This window comes from Dasypus novemcinctus, chromosome 18 (assembly GCF_030445035.2).
Source record: "Dasypus novemcinctus isolate mDasNov1 chromosome 18, mDasNov1.1.hap2, whole genome shotgun sequence".
Classification (NCBI taxonomy): domain Eukaryota; kingdom Metazoa; phylum Chordata; class Mammalia; order Cingulata; family Dasypodidae; genus Dasypus; species Dasypus novemcinctus.
In genome coordinates, this window is record NC_080690.1 from 52,912,940 (window position 1) to 52,938,417 (window position 25,478).

Here is a 25,478-nt window from a genome sequence, read left to right on the forward strand (position 1 = left end):
ATTACTTCCCTAAAGGAGATTCTTAGAAGGAGTATTACTGTTTATGAATGTGTTTGTTTTAGTTAGGATGATTTCACCGAATTGCCCTTCCTGAAAGAATGTGTCAATTTACCAGTAGAACGCGTGTGCCTGTTTCACTTGCCAATATTTCCTTTTTAAATGGTAGATTATTTGGCCAGTGAAATGGGACAGCTCATGGTTGATTTAATTTGCGTTTCCTTTATCATTAGAGAAGTGGACCATTTTTCAAGAGGTGGCTTCCTTGGGCATTTGCTCCCCCAAACGCCTGCGCCCAGGCCTTTGCCCATCGCTCCAGGAGGTGCTGGGGCAAAGTTTCCTGAGTGTCCCACACTAAGCTCCCGGGGCAGCGAAGAGACCAAACCACTCTGGTCGGTCTCGGTAGGAGCAATTACGTGTCCAGCCTCCCTGACCCCTGACACACTGTAGGACTTTCATCCAATTCTCTCAGGACCGACAGCCTGCAGTATAGAGACCTCTTCACTTGAGGTGTTTTTCCTGGATCCACCAGGTCCTGACAAGTAATGGTTTGGTTTTCTTCCCTAGAGCCGTTTGAAATATATGATAAGGGGACAAAACCCTAGTCACCTCTTCTCCATATAGTTTCCACAGCTGCCCAGGTCCTGGCGGCTCTCAAGAGCATCCCGTGGCCGCATATCTAGGACCCTGAGGGAGGGTGCTGGAAAAGGGAGGGGTCGTCACATCTCCAAGTGACTGCGGGTGGTGGGGGCACAGCTGAGGCTCACCCCGCCCACTCTGAGCCCAAGGCCCGGTTTCGGCCTGGTCTGGCCTGGCCTTCGGGGCTCGCGCACAGCGACCCGGCGGGAGGACCAGTGCCCTCCCCAGCCTGGCTCCTAGCACTAGGCGCTTTTGCCACCAGCCAGACGGAGGCTTCAGGTCTCAGTGCGCTGCCGCAGGGCCCCGGGCCAGACTGGGAGTTCTGGAGTCACGCGAGGTCCGAGGGGCGCCGCTGCCCGAGATGCAGTCTTCTCAGGGGCCCCAAAGCGGGCGCGGCGCTGTCTGCTCCAGGCAGAGTTTGCCCGGCTCCAGAGCCTCAGACTGAGAGGCGCAGGGAAGTAGATGGGGGAGGATGTGGGGACGTCTGTCAATTGCTCCTTTTCCCCAGGCCGGGACTCGCGTGGGGGCGGGGGAGGAGCCTCCAGCCTGAGCCCAGGGGAACCCAGCATCTTTCCTGGAGCCCGGCGGCTGGCGCGCTCCGACGGCCGCTTCACCCCTGAGGGCCCACTCGGGCTCCGCGCCCCGGCGGCCCGGCCCGGCCCGGGCGCGCTCCTCCTCGCTCCCGGCCTCCGCGCCCCTCCGGCTCCGCCGCCGCCACTCCCCCACATTCCAGAGCCGCAGCGCCGTCTCCTTCCTCGCATTCCTGCCCCCGCAAAGGAGTCCCTCCGCCCCCGGCGCGGTCGCGGGGAGGGGGCGCGGCTCGGCGCCTCGGAGCGCACATTCCTCCGCCGCGCGCGCGCCACCGAGTGGGGCGCCGCGTCCCCCTGACCGCGCGGTCCGGCGCGGCGACCCCGGCCCGGCCCCGCCCCGCGCCCAGGGGTCCCGGGGCGGGCTCCGGGCTTCGGGCGGACGATGCGGCGGCGCGGCCGGAGCGGCGGCGGGAAGCGGAGACGGAGGTGACGCGCTAGGGCCGGCGGGCCGGGCCATGCAGCGCTCCCGGGCGGCCGCGGACGAGGCGGCCCTGCTCCTGGCCGGGCTAGCCCTGCGGGAGCCGGAGCCGGCCGGCGACTCCCTGGGTCGGGGTCGGCGGGGACCGCGGCCGGGGCCGGGCGACGAGGCGGCGCAGGCGCTGGGCCGCAGAGGGAAGGGCGGCGGCGGCGGTCCCGAGGCCGGGACAGACGGACTGAGCCGTGGGGAGAGGGGCCCGCGGCGCGCGGCGGCCCCGGAGCCCGGCGTGCAGCCGGCGGGCAGCCCGCGGGCCAGCCTGGCGGGCTCCGACGGCGGCGGCGGCAGCGCTCGCTCCAGCGGGATCAGCCTGGGCTACGACCAACGCCACGGCAGCCCGCGCTCTGGCCGCTCGGACCCGCGCCCCGGGCCCGGGCCGCCGTCGGGGGGCAGCGCCCGCTCCAGCGTGTCCAGTCTCGGCTCCCGCGGCTCGGCCAGCGCCTACGCCGACCTGCTGCTGCCCGTCGCCTGCTCCGCGCCGGCCCGCTCCCCGGAGCCCGCCGGGCCGGCCTCCTTCGCTCTGCCCGCGTTCCAGCTGCCCGCGGGCCGCGAGGGCGGCCCGAGCGCGGCCGAGCGGCGCCTGGAAGCGCTTACTCGGGACCTGGAGCGGGCGCTGGAGGCGCGCACGGCGCGGGACTACTTCGGTGAGCGAGCCCCCGCCGTTTCCTCGTCGAGGTCGGCCCCCGAGTAGGCGGCCGGCTCAGCGGAGAACTCAGGGTGGACCCGGGGCTGGTCGGGACGGGCTGGGATGAGCGAGGCGCATCTCCAGGGCCCTGAGGAGCCGGCGGCGTGTCCTTAGCAGAGAGTGTGGGAACGGGAACCGTAGGGTCTGGGCTTCATTTAAAACTGCTTTCGCCGCTAGGTCTCAGGGCCGCAGACGCGGTTCTGGAGAAGCAAGTGGATGCTCTGTTTCTAACTTCGAGAAAAAGTCAGGGTAACTGGCAGGAGAAGCCATTTCTGGTCATCTTTTCTCAACTCTTGGCACTTGCCTCGGATGATTTGTGGTCGGCTGAGCAGGGACCCTCGCCTTCCCGGCGCTCTCCTGCCCGGGTAGTACAGGGCGTGGACAGGTGCAGGAAGGAGAGGGCCCAGGCGAGGCTTTGGTGATGGTGGTAGAGAGTGTGTGAGGGAGGTGATGCCCGCTCTGCGGTGGGGGATCTGGAGGGATCAAGTGGGTCGCACTGGGCTGCCCTCTCGCAGTACTGTGTATAGGGGATATTTCCCTCTGACAGTCTCCATTGCCCAGTCTTGCCTTGCCCGCTGCCCGCGGATAAGCCGAAGCTGAATACCTGGCTTTGGAGGGGTGGGTGGTTACCCTGCCTGGGACAGAGTTGTTCGTAGGATTTGTAGCTTGCAGGCGCTCATTAGTGCTAGTGGCTCAGGGCTGGCCTGAACTGGATCTGGATCCCCGAGGCTGCATATTCGGGGCCACATGGGGGCATTCCAGGTAGACGAAAGAATGTGGGCAAAAGGAGGGAAGTAAGGATGTGCGGTTGTTCTGCCAGACCCCCAGGGGTTGCAGCCCAGGAGAGTCCAGGTGCTTAAGGTGTGTGGGAGCCAAAGGGGCTGTCCTGTCCTTGGGATGAGGAACATGGAACGGTTTCCAGCCCATCTGGGAGATCAAGGTGAGGAGTTGTGGTTCGGCAGTTCTCGAGCTGCTGCTGGATGGCCTGGGAGCAGGAAGAAGAGTTAGGAAGCCGAGGTCTCTCGTGCCAGGCGGGTGCCAGGAGCAGAAGGTTGGCTGTCTTCTGGAGAGCACACTTCCCAGTGCTCTCTTCAGGGAAGGCTGCTCCTCCCCCCCTACTCCGGGCACTGCAGGGCCTGGCCAGGGGTGGGGTGTACCTTCTGTGGCCTCCAGAGTTGCAGGTGAATGTTTTTGTGATGCAGGGGAGGCCACAGACCCAGGCAGGGTAAAGTGAGAACGATGGGGCCGATGGTTAAAGACTGGATGGGTGGGGGTGGGGGGTGGCTGTCTTTTCTAGAGAGGAGCATCTGCCCAGCTCCAGCCCAGAGTAGCCACGTGGGAGCGGGAGGTGAGTGATGAACACCTTTGGTTTTTTCAAGAGAGAAGCCAGAAATCCAGAATTAGGTGATAGTAGCCTGATTTTTTAAAAATATGGGCAACCATTTACTTGCATTTAATGCTACTGCCCATATTTGGCTTTTTTTGAGCTACAAAAATGGTACTTCTATACAGTTCAGCCTTTAGAATACAAAATTTTTTTTTAAAAAAGTAAGTCTGCAGGTCACATGAGTCCAAGTGATCTCTGGTAAACCATCATCAGAGTGTGTTTCTTCTCTCTGAGCCATCTTTTCCTATCCTCAGCTCTGGCATCAGTTGACCTTCTAGTCCCTTTCTGCCATTCATTGACATCTTTGGAACTTTCCGTCTCTCCTTTCCAAGTTCCGCTGCCATCAGCCAGCACACAGCCTCAGGCTTCCGGAACTTCTTTAAATTTGGTGACCTTGCCCCTTCTCTTCAACCACTCAGTCACATCAGCCACTCCTTCCAAGGGCCATACCCCATTTTGTGTCCCTCCAGCAGTCTTCATCTCTGACCCTAGCCTGCTTGTGGTGGTAGCTCCGTTTCCTCTACTTGCTCTCTGCCCAGGAGATGCTCATGCCTATTCAGAGCTGCAGAAACCCCGCCACACCCCTGTTTGCTGCTGCTGTACCAGGTGGTGAGGGGCTGCTGAGGAAGCCCCTGGGCCTAAGGTACATTTATGGTTTCTGTCCCCCCTGCTCTTCTTGGTACTACCCATCACTCTTCCCCTTAGCTCTTTCTTTTTCCCTCAACAGCCTTCCTCTCTCCTCCAGCCCCTTGCTGTCTCCTACTTTGCTGAGAACTTCGAGACCAGCATTGCCGTCTGCCTGCTTGGGCTTCCTGCCCCTCACCCCGCTTGCTCCCTCAAGCCCATGTCCAGCCCTTCCCCTCCATCTGCAGCTTTCCTATTTCCATTGATTCTTTTTTTCTGTTAGAAATACGTACAGGGCTCTTTCATTAAAAAGAGAGAGAGAGAGAAAGGCAAGGTCTCTCCCAAGCCTATAGATTAAAGAGATCTAAGAGAGCCAGGGATGCACACTTGGGTAATAAAAATATGAAGAAAAGTTAACCGTCCATGATTAGACCTCAGTTCACCCCTTCCAAAAACAAAAACAAAAACAACAAAAAAAGAAAAGCAGGGAAGCTGTTAACGTCAGTCACAAGAAGGGTTAAGGGACTATTGGGGGAGGTGCAGAGGGAGTCTGGAAGAGGCCCATGGAAGACTTCTGGGGTGCCTGGCTGGTTCCAGGTCCTTTAATGACTGATGGTTTCAAGGGTATTCAATTTAAGGTAAATCATTTTCTTTTTTTAAAAAAGATGAATCTTTAAGCTCTAAATAAATGACCAAACATCCAGTCAACAAGATTCCCAACCCCTTCAGCCTACACGACCACAAAGTCCCCTCCAGTGTCCTGCTAAGAAGTCTTTGCCTCCTCACCTTCGATCTCTCCTCTGCTGTCTGTCAGGACACAGGTGACTTCCCAGCCCCAGCTCCAGGGGACCTTTTCCAGGTCTTATTGCCCGGACCTTGTGGTTGCAACTGACAGTACTGGGTCAGCTGCACTTAATGTTCTACTTCCTTAATTTCTGGGGTGTCTCATACGCCTGGTTCTTCTTCTTCAGTGTATTTTTAGTAAAGTGATACCAGCACATATGTAGAAAAATCAAGCAGCTAAAAAAACTCATCACAGAAGTAAAGCCTCCACCCTTGCCCACCTTCCCATCCTGCTTCCCAGAGGCATCTGAATTGGCACTCCCCGGGGGGAGAGTGCGGCAAGGGAGGCTCAGGACAGGACTGGGGAATCCTCAACAGATCTGAGAAGGAAGAAGAATCAGAAAGCCAGGACAGGTGGTATCCAGGAAACCAAAGGGGAGAAGAAGTCCCACACTCCAGCAGGGTCAGAGCTGCAGGCCCACAGATCTGGACAGTTAGGACTTAACCACGGGTGGACACATCTTTCTTTCTTGACTGAGGAAAAGTGAGAAATGGAGTGGCTGATGGAGGAGGGAGGAGTTTTTCAAGGTAGGAGGGGCTTGAGCACGGTTGTATGTTAGGGAAGCAGGAAGGCGAGCGCACCTTGATTGAGCATCCAGAGGGCAGGGGAAGCCCATTCTCCCCTGTGGGGGACTCTAGCTCACTCTGAAGGGGACTCAGGATGCCTGGGCTGCCTGCCCACTCCTGGGGCTCCAGGAGGCCTAGTGCCTAGGGCTAGAACTGGGGTTCACTCTGGCATTGCTGGGCTCCACTCCCTTTCTGCCTTACACCTCACTTGCTGAGTGCCCTACCCTGTGCTGCCAAGAATGGCCCCCGATTCTGTCCAATAATCCCAGATGCTCCTTTCTTTCTTTTAGGCTTTTGCTGAAATACCACCTCATCAGTGAGCCTTCCCTGGCCGCTCTCTTTAAACCACACACCAGGCATGCTCTTAATCAGCATTCTTTTTCTCCACAGCACTGACTCAACAACGTTGTCTCTCTCCCTCCACTGGAATGCAGGTTCCTTGAGGGTAGGGACTTCGGTGCACTGCCGAATTTCCAGCACCTAAACTGTACCAGCCCATGGCAGGCCACCAGTGTGTCTGTGTGCCGAATGAGCAGGAGACAGAATGACCTTTTGGTCCAGATGAGGACTGTGTGGCTGGAAAAGGCTGGTGACTCTGCCCAGGGTGTGCCTGTGTGGTCGTCATTCTTTGCGTCTGAGTCAGGAACTATGTCAGTTTATTTTGAAGAATAGGATTTGGTTCCTAGACAGCAGAAAGGATCTTTCCTCAGCCCAAGAGCAGGCCTTGTAGGCACAGCTGGAGAGTCCTGGTGAGGATGCTGAGGACTGCTTTGCTCGGCTCCGACCGTGCCGGGTGCTCTAAGCTCTGAATCCTAAAACCACAACAGCGACAGACCCTAAGTAGGGGGTGCCCTTGTTGCCCCCAGGTTAGTTGTTTGTAACTGAGCGATGGCCTAGGGAAATTAACCTACCCGCAGTCAGGTGGTGGTCAGCATCAGGCCTGGGAGTCCAGGTGCTAACCACGGTGCTTCCCTGCTTCTCCCATAGGCATTTGCATCAAGTGTGGGCTTGGCATCTACGGAGCCAGGCAGGCGTGCCAGGCCATGGGGAGCCTGTATCACACGGACTGCTTCACCTGTGACTCCTGTGGTAGGTGACCTCTCCCCCTGTGCCCTGTGTACCTGGGATAGAGACCTAAGCCTTAGGCAGAGGAGCCACCTGGCACGGGCCCAGGCTGGTATGGGGGAGGCTGGGCAGAGCTTTCCCATGCAGATGGGCTGTGGCCTCTTCCCTCTGGGTCTGGCCTGTTTTCAAGGACTGGGCCCTAGGGGAGATCTGCTGGGCCCTGGAACTGGGGTGTGGAGCCAGGGAGGAGGCTTTGGTGGCTGTTGGGAAAGGCTGTGTCTTGGCCCTCAGCTTTGGAGCCCCCCTTCTGTGCAGCTGCCTGGGAGGGGACGTGGATCCAGGGAGGGGCCTTCTTCCCACCTGGATTTGAGATTCCTCTTTCCTTTTCCTGCATTTCATCTTCAGTTTATTTTCTCTCCCAAGTATAAATGATCCGTAATTTACCCTAGACAAAATATAAAAAGAAAAAAGTGAATATAATCCGACCATCCTACTGAATCTACACTCTTGATTTTCCTGGTGTTCTTTTGGACCTTGCTGCTCAGTTGACATCTTTTATTTATTTACAGTTAATGTTTTAATATTTTATTTTATAAAAGCATAAGCCATACACAATGTTAAATTCAAATAGTATTGAAACACTTATTACGAAAACACTTAATCTTTCCATTCCCAGTCCCATTTCCCACTGGTAGCCACTTATTAATTTTTTTTAGTAGTTTCTTCTAGTAGACACTTCTATACCTCTAATAAGCATAGACTACTGTTTCTTGGTGTATCAGTTTGAGACATGATATACTTATTTTCACTGATAAGTGAATAGATTTTTTTTCCCCAAAGATTCATTTGTTTTTATTTTATTTCTCTCCCCTTCCCCGCCTCCCCCCTCTCCTCCCCCCATTTGTCTGCTTTCTGTGTCCGCTTGGATTCCTGTCAGTAGCACCAGGAATCTTGAGTCTTTTTTGTTGTGTCATCTTGCTGCATCAGAACTTCGTGTGTGCATCGCCACTCCTGGGCGGGCTGAACTTTTTTCTCGCTGGGTAGCTCTCCTTATGGGGTGCACTCCTTGCACGTGGGGCTCCTCTATGCGGGGGCACCCCTGTGTGGCATGGCACTCCTTGTGTGCATCAGCACTGTGCATGGGCCAGCTCATCACACGGGTCAGGAGGTCCTGGGTTTGAACCCTGGACCTCCTATGTCATACACGGACACTCTATCCATTGAGCCAAATCCACTTCCTGGTGAATAGATTTTTAAAAACATTTTATTTTGAAATAAATTCAAGCCTACAGAATAGTTACAAAAATGATACAGACTCCATACAGAGAACCCCAACATATCTCTCTCCCCCAGACACCCAGATCCATCAATTTCAACATCTTTTCACTCCTGCTGCATCATTCCATCCATCCATCATCTATCAATCCATCTATCCATCCATCCGTTTTCTGAACACATCACACTCCTCGAACATACAATATTGCCATGTATACCTCCCACAAACAAGAATATTCACCCATGCGTTCACCTTAAGTACAATATCAAGTTCAAGAAATTTCACATTGGTATAAAGTTTACTTTCTATATTCCATTTTTCCCCATTTTTTTCCTTCCACTCCTAAATCTCATAGTGTCATGCACACATTCAGTTGTCGTCCTTTCTCTCATTTCTCCCTCTTCTGCCCCTTTTTTTAATGGTGGAAACACATATATTAATGTATTGTAAATCTTCCCATCCCAAGCACTTCATCCATTGGTACTGATCCCGTTCACAGTGTTGCAGTGCCTTCACCACTGTCCCCCACTGGAACTTTCCCTTCACCCCACACTCATTTGCATCAACTCCCCACTGCCCTTGCCCCCACCCCTGGTAACCTGTACTCCACGAGCCTGTATATTTACTGAAACTTGCCCTGTGACCACAATGGGGCTTAAATGTAACATCCTAAATCTAGGCAAATCTCGTTTTCTCTGATAACTTCAATAGTTAATAGCTAATAACTGTATTCCTATACCCTTCTGTTCCCTCACCTTTATATAGTTCTTGCCACAAACTACATATTTATATATGAGTGTAAAACCATTGAATTATCATTACATTTTATGAATTTTCCTTTTAGATGCTGTAGGAAGTAAAAAGTAGAGTAACAAATCAAAAATACGCTAGTACTCGTATGTATCTTTACCCATGGACATCTTGGTTTCTTTATGTGACTTCAGTCAGTAGGTCCCTTCCCTTCACCCTGCAGGGCTCCCTTTAGCATTTCTTGTTAGCTGGTCTAGTGGTGATGAAGACCTTCAACTTTCGTTTATCTGGGAGTGTCTTAATCCCTCCCTCATTTTTGAAAGACAGTTTTGCCAGATATAGAATTCTTGGTTGGCAGCTTTTCCTGACAGCACTTTAAATATGTCATCACACTGCCTTCTTCCTCTGTAGCTTCTGATGAGAAATCGGTACTTAATCTCTTGTACTATGTGACAGTTCCTTTCTCTTCTGGCCTTCGTGATTCTCTCGGTCTTTGGCATTTGACAGTTTGATTACGTATTAGTCAGCCAAAGAGGTAGTGATGCAAAATACCTGAAATTGGTTGTTTTTATTAAGGGTATTTATTTGGGGTAGGAGTTTACAGACCAGGCCATAAAGCGTAAGTTATTTCCCTCACCAAAGTCTATTTGGAGCAAGATGGCTGCCGACATCTGCGAGGGTTCAGGCTTCCTGGGTTCCTATGTTCCTGGGGCTTGCTTTTCTCTGGGTTCAAGGTTCCTTTCTTCCTGGGGCTGGCTTCTCTTTCTTGTGGGAGCTTATTTCCCAGGGCCCCAGCTTAAGTTTTCAGCATCAAACTCCAACATCAGAAACCCTCAACTCTGTTCTTTGCCATGCCTTTTATCTGCGAGTCACCACCCACTAAGGGGTGGGGACTCAACACCCCAGTTACAACTCAATCATGCCCAGGTACAGATCAGATTGCAAACATAATCCAATATTTCTTTTTGGAGTTCATCAATAATATTAAATTGCTACAGATTATAACATGGTGTGGTGTGGGTCTTTGGGTTTATCCTGTGTGGGGTTCATTGAGTATCTTGGATGTGTATATTCATGTCTTGCATTAAATTAGGGAAGTTTTCAGCCATTAATTCTTTGAAATTCTGTCACTTTCATGCAATCTTCTTCTGGGACTCCCACAATGCATATATTGGTTTGCTTGATGGTGTCCCACAAGCTCCTCAGGGTTTGTTCACTTGTCTTCATTCCTTTTCCTGCTCTTTAGAGTGGATGATTGCAGTTGTTTTATCTTCAAGTTCACAGATTCTTTCTTCTGCCAGCTCCAGTCTGGGAATTTTAAAATTTCAATTTCTGTAGTCTTTAGCTCAGCTTGGTTCCTTTTTCATAATTTCCATATCTCTATTGGTATTCTCTTTGTGCCTATCTGTCATTTTGCTCATTTCCTTTAGTTCTTTGTCCATGTTTTCCTTTAGCTCTTTGAACATATGTAGGATTATTTTTAAAAAGTCTTTCTTATACCCCAGATCTGGTCCCTGTTATTGATGGTTTCTAATGCTTCAATCTAATACCATTACTTCCTATTTTTTAGTATGTTTTGTAATCTTTTGTTGCTACCTGGACGTTTTGTTATTTTATTGTATTATTGTTGGAGTTTAGACTCTGAGGCATATATTTCTTAAACTTGTAATCAGCTAGTATGATGACCAAGCTTTCCTTGAATGCCAGGAGGTAGGGAAAAAACAAAAACAATGACAACAACAACAACAAAAAGAAAACAGGAAACACCTTCCAAGTCTTTGCAGATTGATCTGTGTTTGTGCCCTCTTTCAAGGCATGTCTATCCAATGAGGTTAGAAAATAGTTCCATTCACCAAATGCAATGAATATCTCACGATGATGGAGGAGAATGTTGCTATGGGGGGAGTAGTGGGGTGAGGGGGGTGGGGGGTATATGGGGACCTCATATTTTTTGAATGTAATATTAAAAAAAATGAATAAAGACAAAAAAAAAAAGTAAAAAGAGAAAAAAAGAAAATAGTTCCATGTGAAGCATAGAGGCCTCCCTGTGCTTTGCACATGGATCATTGTCTTGGGCTTAAATGTTTGGCCCTTGGAATTCTCTGGCTTAACAGATACAACTGTCCCTCCTCTAAGAAACAGTTTCCTCACAGTCCCGGGCACTGCTCTGTATGTCCTACAGCCAGTAACCCCATCCCCCAGGCAGCATGCCCTGACTGCTTTCCCACGCATTCTGTAGAGAGCTCTTTTACACACAGAGCAAGTTCTAGTACATTGAGTTCCTCAAGCCACCATCAGACAGATTGGGTCAGGCATACGTACTCCCAGTATGTGCATGAGGGTCACTGGTCCCTCTGGATCCAGGACCAGGGATCTGTACCAGAAGCACAGCCAGCTCTGCAAGCCAGTGAGGGACCAGCTAGGGTGCCAGAAGACCCTGCCACTTTTGAATAGCCTTTTACTTGATTCGATGCTCACCCTGTAACTGAAGTTCTTTAACTATTTTCTGAAGCTCTGAGAAAGATGTTTTTGCCAGTTCTTGCTGGTTATTCAAAACTTCTGGGGGTGGGGGTGGGGGTGGGGGAGGGAGCCCAGAAGCATCTCACTCTGCCATATTGTTTGGGGCAGGGCCAAGGAATAGGTTTTCATATTGCCTGTTTCCCCTTCTCTCATCTTCCCAATATAGTCACAACACTAATTTTGGTTAAGTCAATAAACCGGGTTTACATTACCATGACTTTATAAATATTATTCACTGCAGAGCCAAGAGAAATGTTGTGATCACATTCCCTTCTGTAGTCTTACTTTCCTGGAGGTTTAAAAAAAAATCTTTTCTTTTTCCTGTATTATCTTACTTTATCATTTCCAGGTTTTTTTTGTTTCGTTTTGTTTTGCTTTTTTCCCTCCCCAAATGCTCCATTATATCAGGCATTTTCCTGAGTCCCCACTGGGAACCCCTCTCAAGTCTGAGCCAGTTGCCCTCCAGACCCTTGGGGAGCTTCATTCCATGCCTTCCCTGTTTACTTTCTGTGTTAGAGCCTCTATTTCCTGGAAGCTTTCAGCTGTAGATAATAGAGAATGTGCTGAGAAGGCTTAAAAAGAGTGTTTCTTGGCTCAATCAGTAAGACTGGCTTCAGGCTGGGCTTGATCCAGTGGCGCAGGACCTGTGACTCTCTTGGGCAGATTTCCCTTGGGTTTGGCATTATCCTTAGAACAGCGTCTCTAATGGTTCCATGGGGACACTGGTCTGAAGGAAGGTGGGGATCTCTGTGGTCACTCTTTTGGAGAGGGGAAACATGTTTCCCAGAAATCCCCTAGCAAAGCTCTCCTTGTATCTCATTGGCCCAGATCATGTTACATGTCTGTTTCTGAACCAATCCCTGTGGCTGGGGATCATGCCATGATTTGATTGACTGACTTGCCTAGTTCCCAAACAAATGCGATCAGAGAAGAAGAATTATCTCTATATTAATCAGGCTGTGTAAGGGAAGGTTGGATACTGAATAAAACAGGGAGAAGAAGAGTGGAGTCAGTGCTCTGAAGCAACTGGAACTGTCTCTAACACTGACTTCCTGATTTTGCTATAGCTAATTAAGAAAGGGTATGTGAGAGGTAATTTTTCTTAATCCTGGTATAACTAAAATGTTTATAGTCTATCCTCACACTTGATTGATAGTTTGGCTGTAAATAGAATTCCAAGTTAGGAATAATCTTCACTAAGAATTTTGAAGTCATAATTTTATACTCTTCTAGCAACAGTGTTGCTGTTCAATTCTGATGCCTTTCTCATTCTCATTTTTGTGTGTGTCATCTATTTTTTCTTTTTGAGTACTCTCAGTAAGAAGACTGTCATGTTGCACAAATTTGGTCACAATTTACATTATAGCTTCTGTGAGTGGTTGTGTACTGTGCAATTCTGGGGGCACCATTTATGTACATACAGTGAAAATGGTGCCTCTTTTAGTTTCCTAGGCTGCTTAAAGCAGATACCATGAATTGGATTAGCTTAAACAATGGGAATTTATTATAGTTTACAGTTCAAATCAAGGCGATTCTTTCTTCCTGAAGACTACCTGCTGCAACCCTTGGTTCCTCTGTCATATGGCAAGGCAAAATGGTCTCTCCCTTCCCTTCTCTTCTAGGTTCAGCTTCTTGTTTCCCTTGCTTTCTCTCCCTGTATCTGAATTTCATTGTCTTATAAAGGGCTCCAGTAAGAGGATTAAGACCCATTCAGATTGAGGTGGGTCACACCTTAATTGAAGTAGCCTCATCAAAAGGTTCTACCATGGATTAACTTTAAGAGCATGCTTTCCTGGGGTACCTACAGTTTCACACCACCATAGTGCCCTTGAAGTTGTAAAGCAGCAGCCTAGCTTAGGATATTCTGTTTATATGTGGTGTAGACTTTTTGTCATGGAGAGCCCTTTGGAACTGGAAACATGCCCCTTGGTTCTGAGTTCTTTTTATAACCTTTATTTTATTTCTGCCCTTCTTTTTTTTCCTCTGAAATTGAATTTAACAGTGTTTAATCAAGATACTATATTATGACCAAGATAAGTTTATCTGAAGAATGCTAGGACAGATAAAGTAGATACAACCCTGGGTATTGGTTCTTCTGAGGGCTACAGAGACCCACAGGTTCTATGGTCTTGGCAGATGGAGTTCAGTGCCATGTCAGCTGGCCCTTCTTTGGAGTTTGTGTTTCTGTGTGGTAGAGCTGGACTCAGATATGATCTTTTTTCACAAGCCTCTCCTTTTACTTTTACAAGGACTGTAGTTGGTGTTGGGGTTTAATATATACCCAGGGGATCTGAATCTCTGGACTGACCATATGATAGCCAGGCCCTGAGCCTCAACAATCTTCAGCTCCTACACTCTGGTTTATTGGACTTACCCCACTCAGCTAACATAGAGTTGAAAAAGGTCAGCCACCACACCATGGAGCCAAGAGTGCCTACAACTGAAAGCGGGAGGATTGCCTCCAGCATCCATGTGGAATCTAAGCCCCCTCTTGGTATAGATGTGGAGTGGACACAACCATTCTAAGGTTCACAGGATGGAGGAATAGAGTATGGCTTAGAGTGGACTTACTGATAATCTATTCATGAACTATTGTGATTAGTAATAGAAGAAAATGTGGCATTGGTGTGGAGAAAGTGGCCATGGTGGCTGCTGGGTGTGGGGAATGAGAGGAAGAGATGAGATGTGGAGGCATTTTCGGGACTTGGAGTTGTCCTGGGTGATGCTGCAGGGAGAGTTACCGGACATTGTATGTCCTCCCATGGCCCACTGGGTAGACTGTGGGAGAGTGTGGGCTATGATGTGGACCACTGACCACGAGGTGCAGCAGTGCTCAGAGATGTATTCACCAAATGCAATGAATGTCTCATGATGATGGAAAAAAAAAAAAAGAATACTAGGGTGGGAAATAATATTAGAAAATTCATTAGTGTAATTCATCTCATGAACAGATTAAAGAAGATAACTCATAGCAAACTAGTAATAGAAGGGAACTTTCTAAACTTAGTAGAGGTTCGTTATGAAAGATATTTGGTATTAGATATTAGGGAAATGCAAATCAAAATGACAATGAAATGCCACTTCATACCCACTAGGATGGCTGTTATTGAAAAATGGAAAATAATAAGTGTTGGCAAGAATGTGGAGAATTTGGAACTCTTGCACATTGTTGACAGGGTTGTAAAATGATGCAGCCACTCTGAAAAACAGTTTGGCAGTTCCTCAAAAAGTTAAGTATAGAATTATATGACCTGGCACTTTCACTTTTAGGTATATACCCAAAAGAATTGAAAACAGGGACTACAATAGTTACTTATACACCAGTGTTCATAGCAGCATTTTCCACAGTAGCCAAAAGGTAGAAGCCATCCAAATGTGTCAAAAGATGACTAGGTAAGCCAAATGTAGTATATACATACAATAGACTTATCTTTCCGTTATAAAAAGTAATAAAGTACTGATTCGTGTTACAACATGGTGAATCTCGTAAGTCATTATGTTGAGTGAAATAAGCCAAACACAGAAATATATGATCCTGCTTAAATGAAATATCTAGAATAAGTAAATTCACAGAGACAGAAAGATTTGTAGGATATGTATAGTTATTGCTGATTGGTACAAAGTATCTATATGGGGTGATGAAAATATCTGGGTAATGGATGGTGGTGATGGTAGCACAAATTGTTAATATAATTAATACCACTGAACTGTACACTTAAAAATGATTAAAATGGCAAATTTTGGGTTATATATGTATTAAGACAAACCATAGTCTGTCATACCTATAACTGCCAAAGACCATTTTTCAGAATATCTGAAGTACTCTCAAATATCAATTAGAAAGAAATATAGATAATATAAAAGTTTCTTTTCTTTGTATATACAGGTGTGGATTTCTTATTATTTGCTCAATTTAGAATTCATTCTGATTCCTGGATCTGAAGATTTGAGTCTTTTATCAGTTTGAGGAAAATATCAATTATTTTATCTTTAAAAATTGCTTCTCAAGTGGCTACAGCAAGATGTTTCATGGCTCTGTCCCCCCACAGAAACTTTGAACAACCAGCAAGAACTGGCAGAAACATCTCTCCAAAGTTCCAGAAAACAGTTATAGGACTGCAGTAACCAAGTAGCATTGAATCAAGAAAAAGGCTACTTAAAATTAGGATCTGTGGAGCAGATGTAGCTCATCGGTTGAGCGCATGCTATGTTTTGTATATGTATCGTCCCAGGTTCAATCCCTGTACCTCCTAAAAAAAATTTAGTAGGATTTGGTGGCTTCTTGGATGGCCCCTTTCCTCTCCCCTCCCTGACTTGGTGTAGAGCTGGCCCACACTCCCAATGTGGGTTCCTGGTCCTAGTTCCACATGGAGCAGAGTAACCCTCAGGCACACACTGGGAGTGTGTATGTCTGGCCCAATTTGTCTGGTGGTGGCCAGAGGAACTCACTGTACCAGAACTTGTCCTGTGAGTAGGAGGCTCAAGGAGCTCTCCTGCAGAATGCTATGGGAGAGCACTCAAGTCATGCTGCCTGCGACAAGGGATTGCTGGCTGTAGGGGCAGTGCCCAGACTCTGAGGAAACTTCCCTAGGGAAGAGGGGACATTCATATCATGTAAAGGGGAAATTCCTAGGGCTACATTTGCATGCTCAAAACAAGATGCAGGTACTGAGAGAATTTGGTAGGCCTCTAATCTTTGACCTGGAGCTATTCTCTAACCTCACTGTGTGGATAAACTCTGAAGGAGAGCACTCACACAGGTCATTCTGCAAAGACTTCTTTTTCCTCTACCTTCTGCTTCTCCTTCATTTTTTCTTTTTATTAGCTCATGGCAATCAAGGAAATTTCTGTTACAATTCTAGCTGGATGTGTCAGGAACAGGTGTCTCAGAATCCAAGTTCCATGGATAACACATTAAAATTTGAAAATGTCCAGATATCAACAAAAGATCACAAAACATGCAGAGGAACAGGATGCAGTGGCCCAGGCAAAGGAGAAGATAAAAGCATTAGAAACCATCAGTGATGAGTCTGAGACCTGGGACATACCAGGCAAAGAGTTAAAAAGTGGTCCTAAATATGCTCAAAGAACTTAAGGAAAACATGGACAAAAAACTAAAGGAAATAAGGAAAATTCTAGATGAACACAGAATATCAATAGAGAGAAATTATGAAAAGGAACCAAACAGCTGAAGACAGCAGTAAGAAATTAAAAATTTCCTAGAGAGGTTCAACATCAGAGTAGAGCTGGCAGAAGAAAGTTTAGAGAACTTGAAGATAAGACAATTGAAATCATTACATCTGAGAAGAAAAAAGAAAGAATGAAGAAAGGTGGCCAGAACCTGAGGAGCTTGTGGGACCTCATCAAGCATAACAATCTATGCATTGAGGGAGTCCCAGAAAGAGAAGAAAGGGGCAGAGAGATTTTTCAAAGAAACAATGGCTTAAATTTTCTTAAATTTAATGCAAGATACGGAGGTACACATCCAAGATGCTCAATGAACTCCAAACAGGATAAATCCAAATAGACCCACACTATACCATGTTAGAGTCATACTCTCTTGCCACAGATGAAAAAGAACTCTGAAAGCTGGAAGAAAGAAGCAACATGTCACATAGAAGGGAGCCTCAATATGATTAAGTGCTAGTTCTCATTGGAAATCATGGAGACAAGGCAGTGGCATGACATATTTAAAGTGCTGACAGCAAAAGTTGCCAACCAGGAATTCTATATCTAGCAAAACTGTCTTTTAAAAATGAGGCAGGGGTTAAGACATTCCCAAATAAACAAAAGCTGAAGGAGTTCATCACCACTAGACTTAAACTGGCCCTACAAGAAATGCTAAAAGGAGTTCTGCAGGTTGTAAGGAAGGACACTAGCCAATTGACTGAAGCCACAAGAAGATTGAACCTGCGACTTCATACATGGAAAGCAGGTGCTCAACCACTGAGCTACACCTGCTCCCCACTCATGGACTTTTATTTGTGCAATGTATTACACTATAGTTACTATTCTCTTTGGTGCACAAATTGCCCCAGATATGGCCAGATGAAATCCCTCCAATCTAGGTCCTGGGCTCTGTGCCCTCTGCCCTTTGGACATGTCACCATTACTCTTTGAGTATCTTTACTTCTGGCACAAGATATTCCAGGTCTATATTTTGTTTTGTTTTTAAAGTTGAGTATAATTTCCATGCAGTACAGCAAACAGACCTTAAGTGTACAGGTCAAAGAGTTGGGACAAGTATATGCATCCATATTACTCACATCCTTGACAAGGTATAGAAAATTTTAAACACTTCAGAAATTTCCGTCTTGCCCTTTCTCAAGTTGATCTCCATCACACCTGTCCAACAGCAACCACCATTCTGATTTCTGCTACCTTAGAGTAGGTTTGTCTGTTCTAGGACTTAATGTAAATGCAGTCATATATGAATTTCTTTTCCTGAGCATTATTTTCCTTGAATTTATCTATTTTCTTGCCTGTATTAGTAGTTCACTCCTTTTTATTGCTGAGGAGCGTTCCATTGTATGAACATACCGCAGTTTGTTGATCCATTTAATTGTTGATGTATACTAAGTTGTGCTGTGAGCATTCTTTTACTGGTCATTTTATGGACATATGTTTTCATTTCTCTTGGGTAAATTCTAAGGAGTAGAATTCCTGGGTCATAGGGTGAGTGTATGTTTAACTTAGAAGAAACTGCCAAACTCTTTTCTAAAGGGTTTGTTCCATTTTATACTCCCGCTGGTAATGTAAGAGAGTTTGTTTGCTCCACACATTTGCCTAAAATTGGTATTCTAGTCTTTTTAATTTTAGCCATGCCAATGTGCGTGACGTGTTATATCATGGCTTTAATTGGCGTTCCTCTAATAGCTAATGATATTAAGCATCTTTTTGTCTGCTTCTTGACCATTAATATATCTTCTTTTGTGAAGTCTGTTCTATCTAGTCTTTTAAAAATGCCCATTTGTTACCGGTCGTTACGTTTGTATTTTTATTATTGAGCTATAGAAATATATTTCTGCCCCTGGGTACAATGACATATGTATGTTTTGTAAATATTTTCCCCTAATATGATTTTTAAAGATTTTCTTAATGATGTCTTTCGATTTGAGAAATTTTAAATTTGATCAAGTCCCATGTCAGTTTTTATTTATTTAACGGTTACTGATTTCTGTTACTTAAAAAATTGTGAAGGGTCTGATTGTACCTTACTTGCAAGCTGACAGGTTAACCTATGACAGTTTCATGGATGCTGGCAGAAGACACACGATTCCTAGGTCAGACTCCAGCACTGCATGCAGCGTGAACTGCTTGTTTGCATCAGTTCTGCCTCCCTCGAGTCTCACAGGGATGACACGGAGCAGCTTAGAGGGACACTGCATACGCAGTGGGCGGATGGCACGGTGGAGGAGCTCTGTGCTCAGGGAACTCTGGCTTTTATCCTGGCTGCAGCAAACCTGTCTGACCCTTCTCCTGGAGGCTGACATATTAAACCACACAGCAGACAAACCTGCCCCCCTCCTGCAGGAGGAGACCCTGTCTCTTTCTTTTGAAGCAGTTTGCTGTAGACACATCCTGGAAAAGAGAGTCGGGAACACAAGCTGCAAGTCCTCGCGTTAGCAAGACTGCAGAAATGGGAGGAACGTGGAGAACTGTCTCCCAACGCTGTTGTTCTTTAGTTTCTTAGTGAAGTTTGGGAGTTTTCAGTGTAAGGTCTTGCATGTCTTTCATTAAATTTATCCTGAAGAGCTTATAGTTTTTTTGTGTTTTTTTTGATGCTAGTATAAATGCAGCGGTAAAAATTATGAGCTCATTTTCCAGTTGTTTGTTGAGGAAGTTCTCTCTTCTCCCTCCAACCATACTTGGGTGTGGTTATCTTTCTCCTGACTCTAATGGAATGCCTCTGCCAGGCCCGGGTGGCTGTTGTTTAGACAGGGACGCCTCTTTCGCATTGAGCGCCTCTATTCGATGAATCGTACTTTTAACGTTCATGGATTAGGACAATTTGTTCTGGAAAATCTGTCGTGAATCCAGGTGAACTGAAGCAAATATGTATTTTCAAAATCAAAACATCAATTTACCTTTGAGAAACGTTCTTCCATACATTAGCTTTGACGGCCTCTTACCGTAGTTCTGTTAGCAACATGTTCTGTTTATTTTTTTCTGCACTGTTCATGATTATAACCCTAATAACATAGGGAAATTGAACAGCTCACCCGTCACCCGACGGCCCAGCTGCTGGAGGAGCGTGCCGTCTCTGGTCTCCAGCACTCAGGGACCTCCATCTCGACCCCGTCCTTGCAGGGAGACGACTTCGGGGCAAGGCGTTCTACAATGTGGGCGAGAAAGTGTACTGCCAGGAGGACTTCCTGGTGAGTCACAGCTGCGCCCCTGGCTCGTGCCATGGCTGGGGGCGGGGTGGGGGGCCCTCCTTCTGACTCACCTGGAGACCTGAGGCCAGGAGGCAAGTGCCCGCTGGGCTACCAGTGCCCCTTTGCCATGTAACATCCTGGATCCTGTCCCCCCGCCCCGACCCTGCCAGTACTCCGGGTTCCAGCAAACGGCTGACAAGTGTAGCGTGTGCGGACACCTCATCATGGAGATGGTGAGAACCCTCCCCAGCCATTGGAGCCCCACCCCTGGGACCCGGGCACAGTCGGAGGACCCCACCCTTCACCTCTTCCAGACCTGCCAGGGGCTCGGGGCCAGAGCCTCTTCTGGAGGTCGTGCTGAGCTTTCTCCCACACTGACCTCCAGATCCTCCAGGCCCTCGGGAAGTCCTACCACCCAGGCTGTTTTCGGTGCTCCGTGTGCAATGAGTGCTTGGATGGGGTGCCTTTCACTGTGGACGCGAAGAACAACATCTACTGCGTCAGGGACTACCACACGTGAGTGGCCTGTGCCATGGGCAGGTGTGACTGGCGCTGCCTCCCAGCAAAGCGTTTTCCTGGCCTGCCTTCCCGTGCTTGGCCTCTTCACAGACAGCACAACCTGAGGTGCTTGGGGCAGGGCACGGAGGGGGGCCGGGCGCTCAGCCACCAGCTGTCTCTTTCTGCTCCCCTCCCCGCCTCTCCTTGCATGCTTTCCCCCTCCTCCTGCTGGGGGCTCTTGTGGCTGCCCTGCCCCACATCCATCCCTCTGCTTCCAGGGCCAGGCCAGGCCTTTTCCACCTGGGGTGGGGGCTTGGGGTCTCTGCAGAACCTTTCTCTTGCCTGGCCGGTACCCAGGTAGGCAGCCAGTCTGCTCCCCTTTGCTGTGGCTTCAGGCTCAGCCCTTGGAGTTCTGTCCTGTCCTGCTGCCTTGCAGGGAGTTGGTTTTGGGCCTAGGTCCCTGGTACTCAGGGTGGAGCCAGGTTTGCGGGGGTCACAGCTAGGGGGTGGCTCAAACCTGGATGTTACAGGGCAGGAAACTCACAGGAAGTGTATAGGAGAGGGTAGGCAGAGCTGATGCCTCCCTGGAGGAGGTGAGGGGGTGGAGGTGAATTGAGGACACAGCTCAAAGGCCAGTACCAAGAAGGCATGACAGAAGCTGCTCCCACCCCAAGGTGTCCAACCAGGGAAGAAGGCCTGATGCTCGGGCCAGGTCATGGGGCTCCCCTGGGTGGATGGCCTTGTACCCTTGGCCTCTGGTCACTCAGCCGGTCACTTCTGGTTTCCTTTACTTCTCCAGGGTTTTTGCACCAAAATGTGCCTCCTGTGCCCGTCCTATCCTCCCTGCACAGGTAGGAACCACTCAGCTGGATTGCTCAGGTGCCTGCCCAGTCTGGCTCCTGCCCAGTCTGCCCCAGGTCTTGGGCCACAGTGGGAGGGGAGGGATAAGCAGGTGTTCCTGCTCCATATCTTTCAGGGCCAAGGGACGGGTTTGCCCAGGTGCCCCAGGTGGTGGGTGTCCCCTGCCACTAGTGAGAGGGAAGTCGTGGCCCCTGCTGCTTGGCTGCCCCATGGCCACCTCAGCTCCATTCTGCACTGATATAAGGGCTGCTCTCTGGGTCTCTTCAGCTCTGCAGGCTGAGACTGAGATGGTTGGGGGAGCAGACGAGAGAGGACCTGGTTTGTGCAGGGGAGATCCTGGGCAGTCCATCTCTCTCTCAGGAACTGGGGCTTCCCATATACCTTCCTTCCATTCCTGGCTGGTGCCTGGGGAAGTAGGACTGGCCGTGATCTTTCCTGATTCCACAGAAATAAAAGTGATCCGTCCATACACATTTCACCCACATTCCCACTCACCTGGCAGCTCCGTTCCCACGTGTGCAGCTGTGTGGTGGATGCCACAGGCATAGCACATCCATCACCTTGTACCCACGGAGGCCCATTCCATCCCCAGGGTACCGCCGATATCAGTACTCAGGATGAAGCACATCCACTAAGACATAGTGGTGGAGGTGTGTGCAGTTTGCCCCCAGCCCCAGCACGTGCATCCCGTGCAAACCCCGTCTTTTCCCCCAGGGCTGTGAGACAACCATCCGGGTGGTTTCCATGGACAGAGACTACCACGTGGAATGCTATCACTGTGAGGTGAGCTTGGGCCCCCCGGAAGGCCAGTGGCTATGGCAGCCCCCTCCCCACACAGGTCTTCTCCCTAGGTATTCAGTGTCTCTTGTATGGCTTCTACCCGATTCTACTGTCCTTCCCCGGTGAGCCTTTTCCTTCTTTTAAGATAGGTTCTTTTCTACCCTCATGAGAGAGGAATGTTCAGATGTCACACTCACGGAGGTCAGGGCTATTGAAGGCTGCTGTTGGCAAGAGGAGGCCTTTGAAAACCAGGGAAGCCTTTCTGGAGATGTCCAAGCTAAGATTTGAAGGATGAATAAGAGTTAGCCAGCGAGGGAGGGAGGGGGGCCATTCCAGGCAGTGGGAGCAAAATGTGCTCACATGCAAAGCTGAGTATGTGGTTCCGTGTTGCCAGAGAAGTGGCTCTGTTGGGGTTCCTGCTCCTTGCTCTGCAGCTGGGAAATCTCTCCAGGCAGTATGTGGGGGTCCTCGTCAGGCGCGCCTCGCTTGTTTCCCTCCTCAGCCTTCACCCACCTGCCTTGCGTGTTGTCCAGTGTCCACGGTCATTGTTTCAGTTTTTCAGGGATCTAAGGTGGGAGGGTCAGTCTAGCCCTGTCTCTCTGCCTGGACTGGAAGCAGGAGTCCCATCGTGGGTGTGTAGATGGCAGCGAAGCCAGGGCAGGGCTTCCCAGGAGACTGGAGGAGGTAGGAGCAGCGGGTGGCCGAGGACAGCGCTTGGGGATTCCCCGCTTTGAAGGGATGAACCCAGGCCACGGGAGGTTGAGGAGGAGTGAACAGAGAGGTAGGAAACCCAGGAGAGTTGTTGGTTGCTGGGCACTGGATGCCTAGGGTCGAGGAGCGCGTCCCGGCTGCTGTGGCCCACGGAGCGAGACCGCCTCCTTGAGGGCTTCCGGGACTGACTTCTGAACCCATGTGAGTGAGAACTGCGGGGCTGCCCCATGCGGCCCGCTTGTCCCCCAGGAGGCAGTTGGAGGGGAACTAGTCCCCAGGCGCCCGCTGCCCTCCTCTGTGGCGCGCAGTGCTGGGGTGGGGTGCTGGGGCCAGGAGGGGACTGCTCGGGGCGCGGGGCGGGCGGGGTGCGGGGCTGCGGGAGGGAGGCCTCGTGGAGGCGGGGAGGGCGGAGCAGGGCACCGAGCGAAGGCTTCCAGCTTCCAGCGCCGGGGTGTGCCGGGGTGGCTCCAAGGCTGCTTTCTGTGCTGCACTTCACACTTCCTGCCAGTTATCTACAAAGGTCAAATAAGGATAAAATGACTTATTAAACAGAGAAAAGTAGCTAATAAAATAGCCTCCCGTGGTAAAGTGGTGAGATAGGGAGGCTTGGCTCTCTCTTCTTATCCCCACTTCCTGGGAGATGAAATCTGTGCCTTTGTTTTTAAAAAACCATCAGTGTGCTGATACCCACATTAATTCTCCGGCCACAGTTGCTCCCTCTCTCTGGGGTGGTCAACCCTGGGCTCCTCATCCCCCTGCCTTTCCCGTCACTCCCCCCCACCTCCCCCAAATAAAGGAGTGAAAGCCCGGGCCTTTCACTCCCCAGGTGCCCCACTAAGCTTACCTGGATCTGTGTTCTTCCCCAGGACTGCGGGCTGCAGCTGAGTGGGGAGGACGGACGCCGCTGCTACCCACTGGAGGGCCACCTGCTGTGCCGCCGCTGCCATCTGCGGCGCCTCCGGCCGGGCCCACTGCCCTCGCCCGCCGTGCATGTCACGGAGCTCTGAGCAGGGGCTGGAGCCCATCCAGGGCTGTGTGTGTGTGTGTGTGTGTATGTGTGTGGCAGGGGGCGGGGTGGGTGGCCCCAGGGTGGCATCGGAACGGGTGTCAGAGCCCCCTCCCACCGTTCCTTCCCACTGAGCTGCTGGCCGCAGGGCCGGCCCCGCGGCATCCTCTACTTCTATTTATTCACCGGCTGTGCCTCCTCTGGTCTCTGCCCACCTCCCTCCCACCCCACTGTGGCCTTGGGGGTCTGTTCCTGGTTCCGAAGGAGCCTGTGGCCCTCTCCCAGGGTGCTCCCCAGGCTGGGGCATGGCTGACGGGCACTGTGGCTGTGTTCTAACCGCCTTGCCCACTGCAGATGGGAAAGGGCCTGGTTTGGGTGGGTCCCGGGAGGACATAGGAATGGTGCCCCTGGGGAGCTGGGCAGAGCTGTGGCCTTGCCTTGGGCCATGGTGGCCACTGTGGGGTTTGGCCATGGGGACTCTGATGGATGTTTTCAGCTACAATTTGTGCCCTCGTCCCCTCATCCCTGGCTCCTGGCTGGGAACTGCTCCCTCCCACCATCCTTCAGCCAGGGGGAAAGAACCTATCAGCACAAAATCCCAACCAGAGGCAGGCAAAGCCCCTCTGTGCGCCTTGTGTATCTGCTCCACAACAAAAGGATATAATTTGACTTAAATTAAGTTTCTTTTGAGAATATTTTCATTTTCTTTAAAAGAATATACTTTTCTTCTAAGATTTTGGGCTGAGGTGGTTATTTCTTAAAAAAAAAACAATAGAGGAAACTCACAAATGTCCAGTTTGTATATCATGTAGCTAGTTTTCTGGTGGCAAAACATTGTAGTTTAACTATTTTTGTATAAATTTCTCTAAAATCTTAAAATGTGTGTCTGCTTTTCAGACTTTAGAATAGCGTGGGGTTTTGTTTGTGTCAGCGTCTGAAGAAGGGTGACCGAATGAAGTGCTGTTTGGGGAAATGTGAATCTGCTTTGAAAGCTTGGATTTGTCACCGACGGGTTATGTTGGGTTTGCATTTGTGGGTGGTCTCATGTCATGATAAACTGAAGTGTTGGTGGAGTATTTTGACTTAAGCCCATTTGTTCTTGTGGGAACCTGATCCACCTCCTCTTGGCTCCTGCTCTTGCCTTTCCTTTCTCCCATGTATTAGATGTGGGGTTTTCTCGCTTATACATTCACCCAGCAGAGGGAGAGGGAAGAGTGACTCCAGGGGTTGTCCAAGAGTATCCCACTGCAGGGGAGGTGGCAGCCAGTGGGGCCCAGCTGGGCTGAGGGCTGAAGCTGGGAGGCCCCCTGCTGGACAGTGGAGGCAAATACAGGGGAGGAAATTGGCTGATATTACCAGGGTGGTGAGTGCTGGGTGGGACGCTGTGTGTATCTCTGGAGAAGGAGCTTTAGCAGGATCAGGGTGGCTTCTTGGAGGAAGTGATCTCGATGAAGCCAGAGAGCACATTCCAGGAATGAGGCTCAGTTCCTGCCTTTCCTTCACCTTGAGCTGGATGACTAGATTTCCAACCAATTATTGCAAAGCTTTTTCTGGTTCCCTTTTTGTTGCTCTCTGTGTAATTCCTTCCCTTGACCTGGGTTCCTCCTTCTTACAAACTTGACCCTTTTCTTCTGTCCGCTGTGGAGGCACCCCTAATCTTCCGTGGGGGTTACCATCATTCTCAACATCTGCCCCATCTTGATGGTTACCATGCTCCCCCCACCCAGCCGAGGTGACTCATCACATCATGGAGCTCCCCGTGGGCCCACATGACACACTTTGTCAAAGATGGGGACCAAAGGAGTACATGACCTTGTGGGAGAATG

The 25,478-nt window shown here is 49.6% G+C and overlaps 1 protein-coding gene across 2 annotated transcripts; it reads left to right on the top strand.

Annotated features, from left to right (window-relative positions):
* Nucleotides 1–1,297: 1,297 nt before the first annotated feature.
* WTIP (WT1 interacting protein) lies at nt 1,298–24,728 on the top strand. 2 transcript variants are annotated; one of them, XM_004450288.4, is made up of 8 exons: nt 1,313–2,345; nt 6,795–6,896; nt 19,729–19,796; nt 19,967–20,029; nt 20,182–20,312; nt 21,094–21,145; nt 21,870–21,938; nt 23,513–24,728. In XM_004450288.4, the coding sequence occupies exons 1-8, from the start codon at nt 1,682–1,684 to the stop codon at nt 23,651–23,653; spliced, it is 1,290 nt and encodes a 429-aa protein (XP_004450345.2). In that variant the 5' UTR covers nt 1,313–1,681; the 3' UTR covers nt 23,654–24,728. The 2 variants fall into 2 exon arrangements, with proteins under 2 accessions (XP_023442248.2, XP_004450345.2); XM_023586480.2 differs by lacking the exon at nt 19,967–20,029 and having other exon boundaries at nt 1,298–2,345.
* Nucleotides 24,729–25,478: the final 750 nt, after the last annotated feature.

Coding starts and splice junctions, on each gene's coding strand:
- WTIP (XM_004450288.4), top strand. CDS start 1,682: ATGCAGCGCTCCCGGGCGGCCGCGGACGAGGCGGCCCTGCTCCTGGCC. Junction 6,897..19,728: donor CTTCACCTGTGACTCCTGTG/GTAGGTGACCTC, acceptor CCGTCCTTGCAG/GGAGACGACTTCGGGGCAAG. Junction 20,030..20,181: donor GACACCTCATCATGGAGATG/GTGAGAACCCTC, acceptor ACTGACCTCCAG/ATCCTCCAGGCCCTCGGGAA.